At 37.4% G+C, this 15,720-nt stretch overlaps 1 protein-coding gene across 3 annotated transcripts in view; it reads left to right on the plus strand.

The window, feature by feature from the left end:
• Positions 1–14,828, plus strand: part of NUBPL (nucleotide binding protein like) — a 256,040-nt gene extending 241,212 nt beyond the window's left edge. For 2 of the 3 annotated variants that reach the window (XM_025393019.1, XM_025393021.1), the window contains 3 exons: positions 69–189; positions 3,729–3,811; positions 12,714–14,828. In XM_025393019.1, the coding sequence (XP_025248804.1) occupies positions 69–189; positions 3,729–3,811; positions 12,714–12,776 (267 nt within the window). In that variant the 3' untranslated portion in view covers positions 12,777–14,828. The remainder of the gene's footprint in view (positions 1–68; positions 190–3,728; positions 3,812–12,713) is intronic. The other variant, XM_025393020.1, reaches the window with a different exon arrangement.
• The last annotated feature ends 892 nt before the right edge of the window (positions 14,829–15,720 follow it).

Here is a 15,720-nt window from a genome sequence, read left to right on the forward strand (position 1 = left end):
AAATTGTTGAAGTAATGTATTAATATTTGGTTTAATTTTATTTTGATTTCAGTGTGTTTTTATTCTAGGTCCTTGGCCTTGTCCAAAACATGAGTGTTTTCCAGTGTCCAAAATGTAAACACAAAACTCATATTTTTGGTGCTGATGGTGCAAGGAAACTAGCACAGACCCTTGGTCTTGAAGTTCTAGGTAAGACTGTGGGATGTTCTTTTGCAGAAGAAGTGGCAGAAGGGAAAGTGGGGATGAGGCTTGAGGATTAAGAGTGTCTCAGAGGCCGGGCGCAGAGGCTCACACCTGTAATCCCTGCACTTTGGGAGGCCGAGGCAGGCGGATCACGAGGTCGGGAGATGGAGACCATCCTGGCTAACGCAGTGAAACCCCGTCTCTACTAAAAATACAAAAAATTAGCCGGGCGTGGTGGCGGGCACCTGTAGTCCCAGCTAGTCGGGAGGCTGAGGCAGGAGAATGGTGTGAACCCGGGAGGCGGAGCTTGCAGTGAGCCGAGATTGTGCTACTGCACTCCAGCCTGGGCGACAGAGTGAGACTCTGTCTCAAAAAAAAAAAAAAAGAGTGTCTCAGAAAATGATGATTTGCTTTTGGCTTTGTGTTTTAAATTAATATAGCATAGTTCTATATGTGTTACCCTTTCTTTGGCTTTTTTGAATAAGTTTGTTCTGGCAAGTATGATAATAATTTCTATTTTAAATAAAAATTGTTTATAATTTAAATTTGAGAAGAGAGTTTTGTGGTCTAAGTACTGTAGTTTGAAGCCATATTTTAAATGATGGTCACCAATGTGTTTGCTAAGTTGGTTGTACATCTCTCAGTATAAACAGGTATACATTAAAATATCTGTTCTGTATGTTGTAAAAACCTCTAGAAGTGTTCGTTCTTAGTACATATATAAAAATGCCTTCCTGATTAATTCTGTATTTGTTCGTCTTTCTGCTTTAGAATGACAGTATTTAGTGTTTTCTGTAATATTTAATGTGTTTGATATGTCTATAAAATATGGCACCTGAAATTTACATTGTACGCACCGTTCATGGCACTAAACTGGAGTTCATTAGTGCTATGAGGAGAACTAAAATCATGTGTTAAATAAGCAAAACACAGGCTTTTGATAAAAGATGATGTTCCAAAAATCCACAGGCAACTTAACAGACTTTTTAGAAAACATGTTTTGATATTCTAATTGTAAATGAGTTTCTGTTCTTACCAAAGGCAGATGTTAGATGCTGAATAAGGAAGGCATAGAGTGAATTATTAGACTTAGGTAGTTAAAATTTAAGATCCCTAGAGATCAAGGAATTTCAAAACATTCTCTGTTATAATTAAATTTCTAAAAGTTGATGTTAAATATATTATTGTTATGCATTTGCACTATAGCAGCCACTACAATACCAGGTGAATACTGATGATATATTTTGATACATTGCTATAATTATAGCCACTAATTATATTCTGCAACTGTTTTTCATTTAACCCAGAAAGTTCAATTTTCCAAATCTGCATAATAACAGATTGACATTCACTTATATAATAAAGTAAATGTGTAATTATAATGGCATTATTGAATTATACTGACAACATTATAATTTCCTAACTTACAAATGAGCTGAACAGTTTCCTAAGTCAGTTATTTAGAATTTGAAACATTTCATTGAGAAACAATGGTATGTATGAAAGTTACATTTTAACCAACAGCTCACAAATGTACAATTACCCTAAAAATGTATCAGAAACACTGATTACTAATCACAAAAATTGGATGGTGCCCTAGACTGCTATGTCGGACAGTGTTAGGGAAAAATCATTTAGAGTTCCTCGTTAGGGCACATCCCCTCCTTTTAATGTATTCATGGGTCCCATGGTGTCTCCCATGAAATGGAGCAGGGCTTCAATTATGAAGAGGCTGGAGTTGGGAATGAGGAACTGAAATCAGGGAGAAAGCTTTCACAGCTATGGCCTCTTGGCCAGTTGAACCTCCTGGGAACCCTTATTTGTCCTTTACTGACTCCCTGGCAGACTCTTAATTCAGTGGGTTGTGTTTTAAATGATTATTTGGCACGATAGCTCTTCAGAACTTTATCTATATTTACCTACAGGGATAGTTTATGCATATTAGTTAAGGTCTCAGACCATCTCACAGAAAACCCTTTAACCTATTATATGTCTGAAATGTTCCCTCATTTCTTTCAGACTTGGCACCTCAAAGATACTTCTCAGGCTCAGACTGCTCCTCACTCACTTTTACTTTTTAAAAATCCCTGTCTAGATACAACCATTAGCCCGTTACCATTCTTACTATGCCACCTGTTTTTAACAAGACTTTTCCCCTTCTTGGTCTAATCTTCTGTGTCTGTAGGTAGGATTGTGAGTATCTGGAGAGCAGAAATGATGTCAATAGATGGCTATATAAAGGAGAAGGTTTTACTCTTTTACCTTCCATTTATGCAGTAGAAAAGAAATCATTCATGATTCTTTACTAGAATGACAGTTCATAAATTGAGAGGAAAAAATTTCATTTCTAAGCATTTTCTATAACATTTTTTTCTGCCTGCTCCTGTGACAGTTTCCTACAGTCCGAAGTTGATCTAGAGAATAGGAATCAAATTTAATGAAAAGCTAATCCTTAAATGGCTACTGAAATATCATGTATTTGTCATTTGGCCATTGGATATTGAGGAAAGACTTATAGTTTAAGATCACAACATTTGACAAGAGGAGCATGAAATAACATTTCCTTTTCCATGTACTTCATAGTATATATTGTAATATTTTTATAACATACTTCTTTTGCATTATTTAAATTGCCTGACATGGTGCTAAATGACTTATTTGAATAAAACACCACATACACGTATGTTTTAATAACCTTTGCGTGGATTTGGAGTGGTTCTGAGAACGCTAAGTACCAAGGCAAGTCAACTTTTCCACTTAAGACCCCACTCACTGCACTTTAAATCTCAGTCTTGATAGACTTCGTTTGTGATGGTGTGCTGGAAAGAGTATATTGGATGAGGGGTCAGAATTCAGGTCAGCTCTTAAATTCCCCTGCCTGATAGTAATATGTCCTCAAGAAAACACACCTCTCCCACCTCAGTCTGTATTTTGAAGGTTCTTGTCATATACTTGCTGAGATCTCACCAAGCTCACAGGTTATATATGGTGCTACATAGGCTAGTAGATAATAAGAGAAAAATAATTCTGTCTGATAAAGAGACAGATAGTTGAGATAACAGGTCTGGCCTACTTTTGACCAGTTACTTTGAGCTCACTCCATTTGCCAACATCAGGAAGGTTATTTTGTTGTATTTTTTTTGGACTACTTTGTCTCCCCATATTTTGCTCTTCAGTTTCCTCTTATTATGTGACATGATGTGTCTATAACAGATATTGATGGGAAAAATCATTTGCAAATGTCTTCCAAGCCATTGCTTGCTTGGAGACTTCCAGCAAAGAATAAATCGGGGGCCTCATCCCGTGATGGGGTGCCACAGAGCTTTTCTATATAAACAAATACAATCACTGTACTACTCTAAAGTAGAGTATTTTGTTTGTAATTCCCATTTGGAATTTCTTTTTCAGAGATTTAGCAATTAGAAGATAGTCAATTTGAATCAATTTAGTTCAGATTTTGTTTCTTCCCATAGTTCAAATAGTGAGATTCAAAATGCCTATATAAACTTTTCTGGTTCTAATGGATGTCTGCTGGGCTCTTTTAGGAGACATTCCCTTACACCTTAATATAAGGGAAGCTTCAGATACAGGCCAGCCAATTGTGTTTTCACAGCCTGAAAGTGATGAGGTAAGTTCCATTTTTGGATATATTTTTATTTCTTTTTATATACTTTTTGAAATATAGAAAGTTGGGAAGATTAAGCCTATATATTCATAGTGCATATATATTTAAACAAGGATTATTTAACTTGTCCAAAGCATCTTTAAGATACTATTATGTACAGTAAGCTTCTAGTGCTGGCTCTAAATTACCAGCTGAACAAGTTTACCTACAGAGAATCATCACCCAACCAGTTTTCTCATGAAAAGCATGAACATTACAGTTTGTAAAATTCTTATATTGCTGGCTAGCAATATCTAACTGCCCAAGTTTATTATATTTCAGTATTAGAAGTTCAACTGATTGGAGAAGGAAGCCTAATGCAAGAAAGTATTGAATTGGATATAAGGTAATGGTGTAAACAATTAGAGGTGGAATTTTTTTTCTTTCCTTTTGTTCCAGACAGGGTTTTGCTCTGTCACCCAGGCTGGAGTACAGTTGTGCAATCCCAGCTCACTGCAGCCTTGACTTCCCATGCTCAAGCAATCTTCCCATCTCAGCCACCCCCTCCCGAGTAGCTAGGACCACAGGTGCACAGCACCATGCCCTGCTAATTTTTTAAAATTTTTTGGTTTTTTTGTGGAGACAGGGTCTCACTATGTTGCCCAGGTTGGTCTCGAACTCCTGGACTCAAGTTATTCTCCCATCTTGGCCTCCCGAAGTCCTGAGATTATAGGCATGAGCCACCATGCCCAGCCTAGAGATGAAATTTTCATTGCATTTATTTTAATAAATATAACTGGGAAGGTGAGGTGAAAAGACTAGTAGTGTTTCATTAGCCAACATCATTGGAGATATAGTTGATAGATTTTCAAAATTACTGCTACATAAAATCTTTAAGCATATAATATTTTAATCTTTTTAAAAATAGAAATAAAATGAATCATACATATTTTTTCTTTCCTAAATAACACTTGCTATTTAACTTGGAAACTGATTCATCATCTGGTACATCGGTTTGGATGTTGTTCCTTTGTTGAACAGCCCCAATCAATCTTCTAATAGTTTTTCTTTTGTTTTTCTTTTCCTTAACTAATGGGTATAGCTTTATAGTACTGGTATTTTTTCTAAACATAACTACTGCTCTTTATATTCTAGTTTGCTTCCTTTAATCTTCTGTGAATTGGAAAATAAAAGAACCAAGTTTGGTTAGAGCTGTAAAGTAAGAGTAAATGAACAGGAATCTTGGATAAGTAGAGTATATTCATTTTGAGTGATCTGTTTCCTGCGTTTAGAGATCCTTTCCTTTTCTTAAGGGTCAGCAGCTATGGTATAGTGATTGTTTTGCTGGCGATATGATCTCTGAGTAAATACAATCTAACAGTTACCATTGTTTTTCTCTTCTCTGCCTTTTAGGTATTAACTGTTAAATTTCCTTTTCAGTCTTTCTTAGCAATTTTCTAGATAAGCAAAAAACCATAATCCTTTATCATCTTTGTAATTAAAGTCTGCCAATCCCAACTACCATAGCTGTACTTTATGCAGTATTTGAAAAAGTTCTATGAAAATTGAGGGTTTTTTGTTTTAATTACACACTTTTAAATGCCTCCTGAGAACAGACTATTTAAAGACATTTCACAGTGATTCCTAGTGAATAAGAATAATTACTTGCCAGTGTATTTCAATTAAGAGTTTAGATTTTTATTATTTTTTTCACCTGTTCATTATTTTTTCTTTGAAATCCTCCAGTAGTAAGAAACATTTCATTGAAGTTAGAGGAATGTAATATAACGGAGAACATATAGCAACCATCCAAAGATAATAGAATTTAATACTCTAAATAGCTCTGTTAGATTCTCAAAGGAGATCTCTGCATGGAAGGAAAAGCACTAAATCTGAGTCATCATGGGTACCAAGTTTGCCACTTTCTATGTGTGACCTAAAGCAAGTTTTCTAACCTCTTTGAAGGTCCTCATAATGAGGAAGATGGGAAAGAATAAACGAAATAATAATGTGTACCTTGAAAAATGCCAAGTAGAATACAACTGAATCTTCTGAAACTGCCTGTATAAGATGTCATGACACTAAATGTCTCTCCTCTTCCCTTTGTTGAAGAGCTGAGTCCACTTAGTGTCCTTGACATGGTATCAAGTAAATATCACTCTTTGATGTTATTTAAAAATCAAGGTAGGCCCGGTGCAGTGGCTCATCCCTGTAATCCCAGCACTTTGGGAGGCTGAGGTGGGCGGATCACGAGGTCAGGAGTTTGAGACCAGACTGGCCAACATGGTGAAACACTGTCTCTACTAAAAATACAAAAATTAACTGGACGTGGTGGCATGCACCTCTAATCCCAGCTACTTGGAAGACTAAGGCAGGAAAGTCACTTGAACCTGGGAGGCGGAGGTTGCAGTGAGCCGAGGTCATGCCATTGCACTCCAGCCTGGGCAAAAAGAGCAAAACTCCGTCAAAAAAAAAAAAAAAAAATCAGGGTAGCAGAATTTGAATCATGAGAGAATTCCCAGCTTCAACATCAAAGACATTAACTCCTAGACATTAAGAAGCTGTGACTGAAGCCTAGGATCAGAATTCTCTGGTTAGTCTTATGATGAATCTTGCCTCCTAAAAGCCTCCTTCCCTTTCCCCCGCGAACTCAAATGGAAATGTGCTCTTAGAAACTAGTCACAACGCTCTCACCAGATTCTGTTGTATTCATAGAACCTTAACAACTATTCTGCCTGCATGTCTTCATTTAAAGAATGAAGGAAGTGTTTGTTTGCCAACATGGTAAAACTTCTGCAGAAGTTAATGGGGCAAAACCTATAATCTTGTTAGTTATTCACTTTAGACTGATACTTTTTTTTTTTTTTTGGAGACAGGATCTTGTTCTATCACCCAGGTTGGAGTGCAGTGGTGCAGTCTTGGCTCACTGTAGCCTCTCCTTTTAGGCTCAAGCAATCCTCCCACCTCATCCTCCCAAGTAGCTGGGAACTGCAGGTGCACACCACCATGTCCAGCTAATTCTTTGCGTTTTTGGTAGAGATGGGGTTTCACCATGTTGCCCAGGCTGGTGTCAAACTCCTGAGCTCAGGAGATTCACCTGCCTTGGCCTCCCAAAGTGCTGGGATTACAGACATGAGCCACCACACCCGGCCTAGACTGATACTTTTTATTGTTTACTTTTAGGGGTTGACCCATAGGCACAATTATAAATCAGTAAATGTTTAATCGTTAGCTTTTCATCTTCCTTCTTACTCCACCTTCTCCATTTTCTATTACTCCCTCCTCACAACACCAGGTGTTAGGGCTCTTATTCTCTGCCCACAAAATCCTTTAGAATTACACATTGAGGATTTAACTCTCCCAGTAACATTTAACTTTCAGAAGAGGCAAACACTAAAAATGTAGTGATTAATTTAAAGATATGAATTGTGGTGAATTTAAGACATCATTGGAAATGTTGGAAGAGCTCATAGTACCAATTAAAAAGTAGTAATAGTCTGCTGCTTGCTCAATGGGCAAAACCTTCTGCACTGGTACACCATTTAGGAACGGCAAGTAAGACTCCAAATGTAAGTAGTGTAAAGTAGCCAGAGAAAACAATAGAGGAGGGGTGAGAAGGTGATATTTAGAATTCAGAACCCCTAAATTCAATAGCATCCCCGCATGCTGGTATGATTAATATTGTTGATGCAATTAAAACTGCCTTCTGCTCTTTATTAAGACCAGAATACAAGGAATGGACCTGTGATTAACTGACAGCATTGTGGTTTTATCCTTTTTATCAAGTAAGAATATTAGCTACAGAAAGATGTGCTATAACATATTCCTGGTAAAGACTTTCAAATATTAGTGGGAACTTTGTTTTCTTGTAATTTCTAAATTATCACCTCACAATCTTAATATGAAATGACTGTGTATGATAAGTTAGGACTTCAAATATTTAAAAACAAAGACAAAGGAAAAAACCTTTGTGCACTTTGGTTACCATTCATTCCCTGTTGCTAGTTAATGGCATAGCAGACAATAGGGTCCAACTGTATTATCTGTGCCTCTAGATGACCTAACAAAAAGATCTTGAATAGGAGAAAAGGGTTAGTCTGTGTAGAGTTGAGGAAAGAAGAGAGTATTAATAGTTTGAGTTACCTCAGTTGTATCCTTTGTATATGATATGTGTGTGTGTGATTTTTTTTGCTAGTTATGGATTAAACAAAAGAAAGGGATTTAATTATTCCTCAGGTGGGAACAGTGCCCAAAGGACATGTTCATATGAGCTCTTCAATGAGATTGTAAATTTCTTGAGAGTATAATGATAATAATAGCAGCTACAAATGTTTATTATATGCTTCCTCTGTGCCAACAATTCACATGCCGTATTCTCACTTAATACTCCCAAAATGCTTTGAGCTAGATATAATTATTATAAGCAGTTTACAGATGTGGAAACTGAGCCTAGAAGGGTTAAGTAACTTGCCCAAAACCTCACAGCTTATAAGTAATAAAGCCAAGATTCTAAACCATGGCTGTCTGACTTCAAGGCCCCAACTCTTCACCAGTGAACTGTTCTGCCTCTCTTTTATATCATTACATACCACAGATTTCCCAACATGATGCCTTGTATGCAATACGAACCAAAATGTATTACTTGAAATAATACTGCACTGGCTGAAAAATTTAGCCTCAATAGTTTTTGAGAAATTCAAACTGTTAAACTAAGCACTTTTAGTGGTTTCTCAGCAACTGACAATCTATTACTTAGAATGTGATATATTAGAAATCTAAGTTTGGAGATAGTCCATTAAAAAGGAAAGGTTAAATGTAGCCAATTTGATTATTCTGGAATCATTCAGTATTTTTTGTGTTCTGATAGGTTTATGTCTCTAATTTAATGTAGATAAACACTAAAAGATTACAGAATGATGGCCTTGTATCATCTTGCTTTAGTTAACTTTAAATTTTCATCACAAAATATTAGGCATAAGTACCTAGAAAAGCTACTAGGAGATAAAAGGTATTTATAAAGATGTATGAGTGAAAATCAGCACATTTGATTTGAGAGAAACCTTTCTTTATAAGTAGATGTTATTTACATTTATAATCAAAAACTTGTTTCTATTAACTACAGCAGATAAGAAACCATTTTTAGACTATGTTTTATGATTATAATTACTTGCATTTGAGTTTACTGTTTAACATGTGGTATAGTGGAAAAAGCTGGACTTTAGAGTCAGTTGGACCCAGGTTTGAAGGTTTTCCAGCCTGACTTCATGACCTTGAGCAAACAACAACTGGTTTCATCATCCAAGTTGAGCTGATGGTGCTTGTTTTACATGTCTAAGTGAGATTATTTACATGAAGTATTTGGTATAGTAGGTACTCAACAAAAACATTTAAAGCCTTATTCATGTTTTTAGATTTTTTTTTTGTAAAGGACTCTCTTAAATGACTTTTAATACTTTTCTGGTAAAATAAATCATGATTTAGCTATTAGGGCTCAAGTGTAGTCTTTAAAAATGAAGACATGTGAAAGACTCTTAAAGCACTTCATCGAGTCAGGGCAAATAGACCACAAACATCTCTTTTTACTGTGCAGAGTCTGAGAACTGGTCAGCTTAGGTTCAAAGCCCAGCTCATCTCCTACTAGCTATTATGTTTTTGACAAAATTGTTTACCTTTCTGGATGTTTCCTTATCTGTACAGTCGGGATAATGATAGAATTTACCCCCAGAGTAACTGTGAAGATAAATAACACTTGGCAAATATTAAGTACTAGTAAGTCTTAGCTACTATCTTTAGTAGTTGTATATAAATATATAACTGTGAGTATATTATTTTATTAGTTTGTTTTCACACTGCTGATAAAGACTGGGCAGTTTACAAAAGAAAGAGGTTTATTGGACTTACAGTTCCATGTGACAAGGGAGGTCTCGCAATCATGGAGGAAGGTAAATGGCAAGGAGGAACAAGTCATGTCTTACATGGATAGCGGCAGGCAAAAAGAGAGCTCGTGCAGGTAGACTCCTATTTTTAAGCTATCAGATCTCATGAGATTCACTATTATGAGAACAGCATGGGAAAGACCCACCCCATGATTCAGTCACCTCCCACCGGGTTCTTCCCATGACATATGGGAAACAATTCAAGATGAGATTTGGGTGGGGACACAGCCAAACCATATCATTCCACCCCAGCCCCTCCCAAATCACATGTCCTCACATTTCAAACCCAATCATGCCTTCCCAACAGTCCCTGAAAGTCTTAACTCATTTCAGCATTAACTCAAATGTCCACAGTTCAAAGTCTTATCTGAGGCAAGGCAAGTCCCTTCTGCCTATGAGCCTGTAAAATCAAAAGCAAGTTAGTTACTTCCTAGATACAGTGGGGTACAGGCATTGGATAAATACAGCTGTTCTAAATGGGAGAAATTGGCCAAAACAAAGGGGCTACAGGCCCCATGCAAGTCTGAAATCTGGTGGGGCAGTCAAATCTTCAAGCTCCAAAATTATCTCCTTTGACCCCATGTCTTACATCTAGGTCACGCTGATGCAAGAGGTAGGTTCCCATAGTCTTGGGCAGCTTTGCCCCTGTAGCTTTGCGGGGTATAGCCTCCTTCCTGGCTGCCTTCATGGGCTGGCGTTTAGTTTCTGCAGCTTTTTCAGGCACAGGGTGCAAGTTGTCAGTGGATCTACCATTGTGGGGTCTGGAGGATGGTGACTGTCTTCTCACAGCTCCACTAGGTGGCGCCCCAATAGGGACTCTGTGTGGGGGCTCTGACCCCACATTTCTCTTCTGCACTACCCTAGCAGAGGTTCTTCATAAGGACCTCACCCCTACAGCAAACTTCTTCCTGGGCATCGAGGTATTCATACATCTGAAATCTAGGTGGAGGTTCCCAAACCTCAATTCTTGATTTCTGTGCACCCACAGGTCCGACACCATGTGGAAGCTGCCAAGGCTTGAGGCTTCCACCCTCTGAAGCCACCACCTGAGCTCTTTGTTGGCCCCTTTCCACCATGGCTGGAGCATTTGAGAAGCAGGACCCCAAGTCCCTAGTCTGCACACAACACAGGGACCCTGGACCCCAGCCCACAAAAATTAAATTTTCCTCCTAGGCCTCCAGATCTGTGATGGGAGAGGCTGCCATGAAGACTTGTGACATGCCCTGGAGACATTTTCCCCATTGTCTTGGGGATTAACATTTGGCTCCTTGTTACTTATGCAAATTTCTGCAGCAGGCTTGAATTTCTCCTCAGGAAATGGGATTTTCTATTCCTATCACAGTGTCAGGCTACAAATTTTCTGAATCTTTATGCTCTGCTTCCCTTATAAAACTGAATGCCTTTAACAGCACCCAAGTCACCTCTTGAATGCTTTGCTGCTTAGAAATTTCTTCTGCCAGATACCCTAAATCATCTCTCAAATTCAAAGTTCCACAAATCTCTAGGGCAGGGACAAAATGCCACCAGTCTCTTTGATAAAACATAACAAGAGTCACCTTTGCTGCAGTTCCCAACAACTTCCTCATCTCCATCTGAGACCATCTCAGCCTGGACCTTATTGTTCATATCACTAACAGCATTTTTGTCAAAGCCACTCAAGTCTCTAGGAAGTTCCAAACTTTCCCATATTTTCCTGTCTTCTTCTGAGCCCTCCAAACTGTTCCAACTGCTGTCTGTTACCCAGTTCCAAAGTCACTTCCACATTTTCAGGTATCTTTTCAGCAATGCCACACTCTACTGGTACCAATTTACTGTGAATAGTTTGTTTTCACACTGCTGATTAAAGACATACCAGAGACTGGGCAGTTTACAAAAGAAAGAGGTTTATTGGACTTACAATTCCATGTGGCTAGGGAGGCCTCATAATCATGGAGGAAGGTGAAAGGCAAGGAGGAACAAGTCACGTCTTACATGGATGATGGCAGGCAAAAAGCTTGTGGAGAGAGACTCCTGTTTTTAAAGCTATCAGATCTCGTGAGACTTGTTATCACAAGGCCAGCATGGGAAAGACCTACCCCCATGATTCAATCACCTCCCACCAGGTTCCTTCCACAACACATGGGAATTGTGGGAGTTACAATTCAAGATGAGATTTGGGTGGGGACACAGCCAAACCATGTCAGTTATCAATGTAGAAATTAAGGGGTTTAGAAAATTTTACTATTGTGTTCTACAGTTACCTTTTATGAATAAGGTATAAGATATAAATAATTTTGCATTACATTTATTTAATAGAACTCTTAAAATGCAAGTATCATTACCATGCAGGCATTAGGTTAGCTTGTGGCCCACTCCGTGGCTTAAGAGCTGCTCTTAGTGTCCCATGACACTGGGATCCCAGACCTAAAGAGTGTAACAATGGAACCAGGATTTTTGGCATGATATCCAAAATTTACCAGGTGAAAGAGCCTATAGGTGCTTGGTGCTGAGGTTGCACACCATTCTCGGGGAGATGAAGAAAACGCTTTCCTAAGATAAACTGCAGCATGGTAATAAATAGTCCTCCTTAAAATGACTAACAGCTCTTATGCTAAAGAAGTTTTGGCAGTCTCTAACTCAAGATATCAATTTTTCAGAGCAAAAAGGTGTAATTTCTCTACAACTAGACTGGGTTGCTAGTTTGCTGACACCAGAATTAGAATCTTAAAAACAGTAATTTCTGGTACTGAATATTATTTCAGAGAGTCACCTTCCAAATAATTACCCTCCAAATAATCTAAAAGTCTTTCTTCCTTATGCCATCTGCAATGTATACAGCATTATCTTCTCAGTACTGAATTTCCTCATCTCAGCCTTTTTACTATCAAATACAGTGGGCCTCTATGACAAACAGTTGATGAGTCATCTCAACTGTTGAAGAGTTGATGAGTCACACTCTATCAGTGTCTGCTGAAGAGAAATACAGAACAAATAAGTTTGTTCTTTTCCAGGCCAAAGCTTACTTGAGGATTGCTGTGGAAGTGGTAAGAAGATTGCCATCACCTTCAGAATGATTCCCCAAGTGTCCTGGAAATTTGCCTGGTACTGACATTAAGAGGACCTTTGGAAATCAGCAATGTGGTGATGGAACCTACAGAAATAATAGAAATCATAACTGTTTTATTTCTAAGGAAATAATGACTTCAGATCTGATTTGCTAAGCTAAGATTCACAAAACTTTGATGTATCAATGTTAACTACTATATTTAGGAATTTTTTGAAAGCTGGTGTATACCACCTGCAAAGAACTGCATTTTATTTTGTTGAATTACCCCTTTGGGAATCATGAGTTTATGATGTTACAAGTCCATTTTGGGAGAGAACTGTACACTTTTTACAGGACCACAGAGTTAGTAGTTTAAATGATATACTAAATTTGTGTATGAGCATAAGTATTACACCTCCCCACCAGGCAATTTGGACTGTCTTTGAATCCTGTCTTTAGTACTATCTTGGATATGTTCTTAATATGAACCTCTGCTTCTTCATCTGGATCACACCGTACCCCACACTTAATGAATCTCAGTCTCTAGGAGTGGAGCCTGAACATATGTATTTTTAATAAGACCATTATGATGTTGATGATGATTCTGATAATGATAGCAGTAATAGTAATAGCTAACATTTAACAAGTTAATTATAATTATTCTTCCATTTGTGTGAGTGGGTACTATTAGCTCCATTTTACAGATAAGTAATTTGAGATATAATTTGAAGACACTCAACCTTGAGTGTCTTGCTGAGGGTTACTGTATCTAGCAAGTGATGGAGCTTGGATTTGAACTTGAGTAATTCAATATTAGGTTCATCCTTTTGTACACCAATGTGCTTTTGTTAAATAAAAATGGGGGGGTGGGCAGCTGGGCACAGTGGCTCACACCTATAATCCCAGCACTTTGGGAGGTTTAGGCAGGTGGATCATGACGTCAGGAGTTTGAGACCAGCCTGACTGACATGGTGAAACCCCATCTCTACTAAAAATAAAGATTAGCTGGGTGTGGTGGCGTACACCTGTAATCCCAGCTACTCTGGAGGCTGAGGCAGGAGAATCACTTCAACCTGGGAGGCAGAGGTTGCAGTGAGCAGAGATTGTGCCACTGCAATCCAGCCTGGTCGATGAAGTGAGACTCCATCTCAAAAAAAAAAAAAATAAATGAATAAAATTTTTAAAAAGTGGGGGGAGATGCAATATTTAGCATTTCCTCAAACTTTTTTTGGCCATGAAATCCACTCCCTGCCTTTTTAAGAACATTTCGTGGAGTTCACATTTCAAATAATACATTTTAAAAAACATTTACCTTGTCTAATTGAAGCTCAAAGAGATAGAGTCGATGACTTTTCAAAGTCGAGTAGCAGACAGTTTTAAAGCTGAAAGGACTGATAAGAGTGAGCCATTAGATAATTGGCATTTATAAAGAAGTGGTCTGTCACTTTTGGCAAATGCCTTGACATCGTTGCTCTATATTTATCAACCAGAAAATTAAGCGTAGAGTTTCACACTATTATAAGCATGTTTTCACACAAAAACATATAGATTGATGTTTATTGCAACTTTATGTGTAATAACCAAAAACAACGCAGATTTTCTTCATTGGATGAATGGTTAAACAAGCTGTGGTACATTCATACCATGAATACTACTCAGCAATAAAAAAGAACAAACTATGGGTACATGCAGCAACTTATAATTCCAGAGAATTATGCTGAATGAAAAAAGTCAATTTAAAAAGGTTTCGTACCAAAAGATTCAATTTATATAACATTCTTGAAGTGACATAATATTATAGAAATGGAGAACAGATTAGTGGTGGCTATGTTAAGGAGGGGGTGAGGATGGGAGAGGATTGGGTGTGGCTGTGAGAAACATGAGGGATCCTTGTAATGATGGAAATGTTCTGTATCACAACTATCAATGTTAATATCCCAGTTGTGATATTGTGCTATAGTCTTGCAAGATGTTACCACTGGGGGAAATTGGGTGAAGGGCACATGGAATCTCTGTATTATTTCTTTCAACTGCATGTAAATCTACAATTATCTCAAAATAAAAATAAAAGTTAAAAAACACAGACTGCTATATCTGAACTGAAATTTACTGGACCAAATTATACTAATTAATATCATGAATAAAATTATCTGTGGACACACTGTCATCATATCACTCTGAGAGGGAAGTAATGACTTAAAATTTCAGATATTTATTTGTGTGTTTACTGTTTATTGAAGAAGAGGAAAATACAGATGATCATTGAGCACTTCTGAATACAAAAATACTTAAACCAAACTTAACTTTATCCAGAAAAAGAATGACTTAAAGTTATATGTCATCATTTAATATGTATCATGGGGAAATGAGAAAGATAGTCTTTACCCATACATACATGACCGAGAGAAGATCCACATATGAAATTCCCTGCCCTCTTCTCCTCCTTCATTTGACTGTTGTCTGCAGATGCTTCAAGGAAGTCTACTGAAACAAATGGTGGTTGGAGTATATATGGAGGTTTAGACAGGGAGGAAGGAACAGTAGCTATAAAAGAAGAACTAAGCTTATTCTAAAATTTTGTTGCCAACTCCAAAGGTAGAGTGAAGTACAGATAGTTTGCCTGTTTGTTAAAGAGTGATACTTATTTTCCATTCTTCACATCTCAATAGAGTGTAATTAAAAGACTTGACATTTTGAAAAGATGAACAAAATTGACAAACCTTTAGCCAGGCTCATTAAGAGAGAAAGATTACATAAATCAACAAATCAGGAATGAAAAGGAGACATCATTACAGACATGAAAAGGACAATAAGAATGATTACAAACAACTTTATGCCCATAAAATTGAAGACTTAGATGAAATAGACAAATGCTTTGAAAGTAACTACCAAAGTTCACTTAAGGAATAGATAACCTGAGTAGTCATAAATTACTTTTAAAAATATAATTTCTGAAGATGGCCAAATAGGAA

This window comes from Theropithecus gelada, chromosome 7b (genome assembly GCF_003255815.1).
Source record: "Theropithecus gelada isolate Dixy chromosome 7b, Tgel_1.0, whole genome shotgun sequence".
NCBI lineage: Eukaryota > Metazoa > Chordata > Mammalia > Primates > Cercopithecidae > Theropithecus > Theropithecus gelada.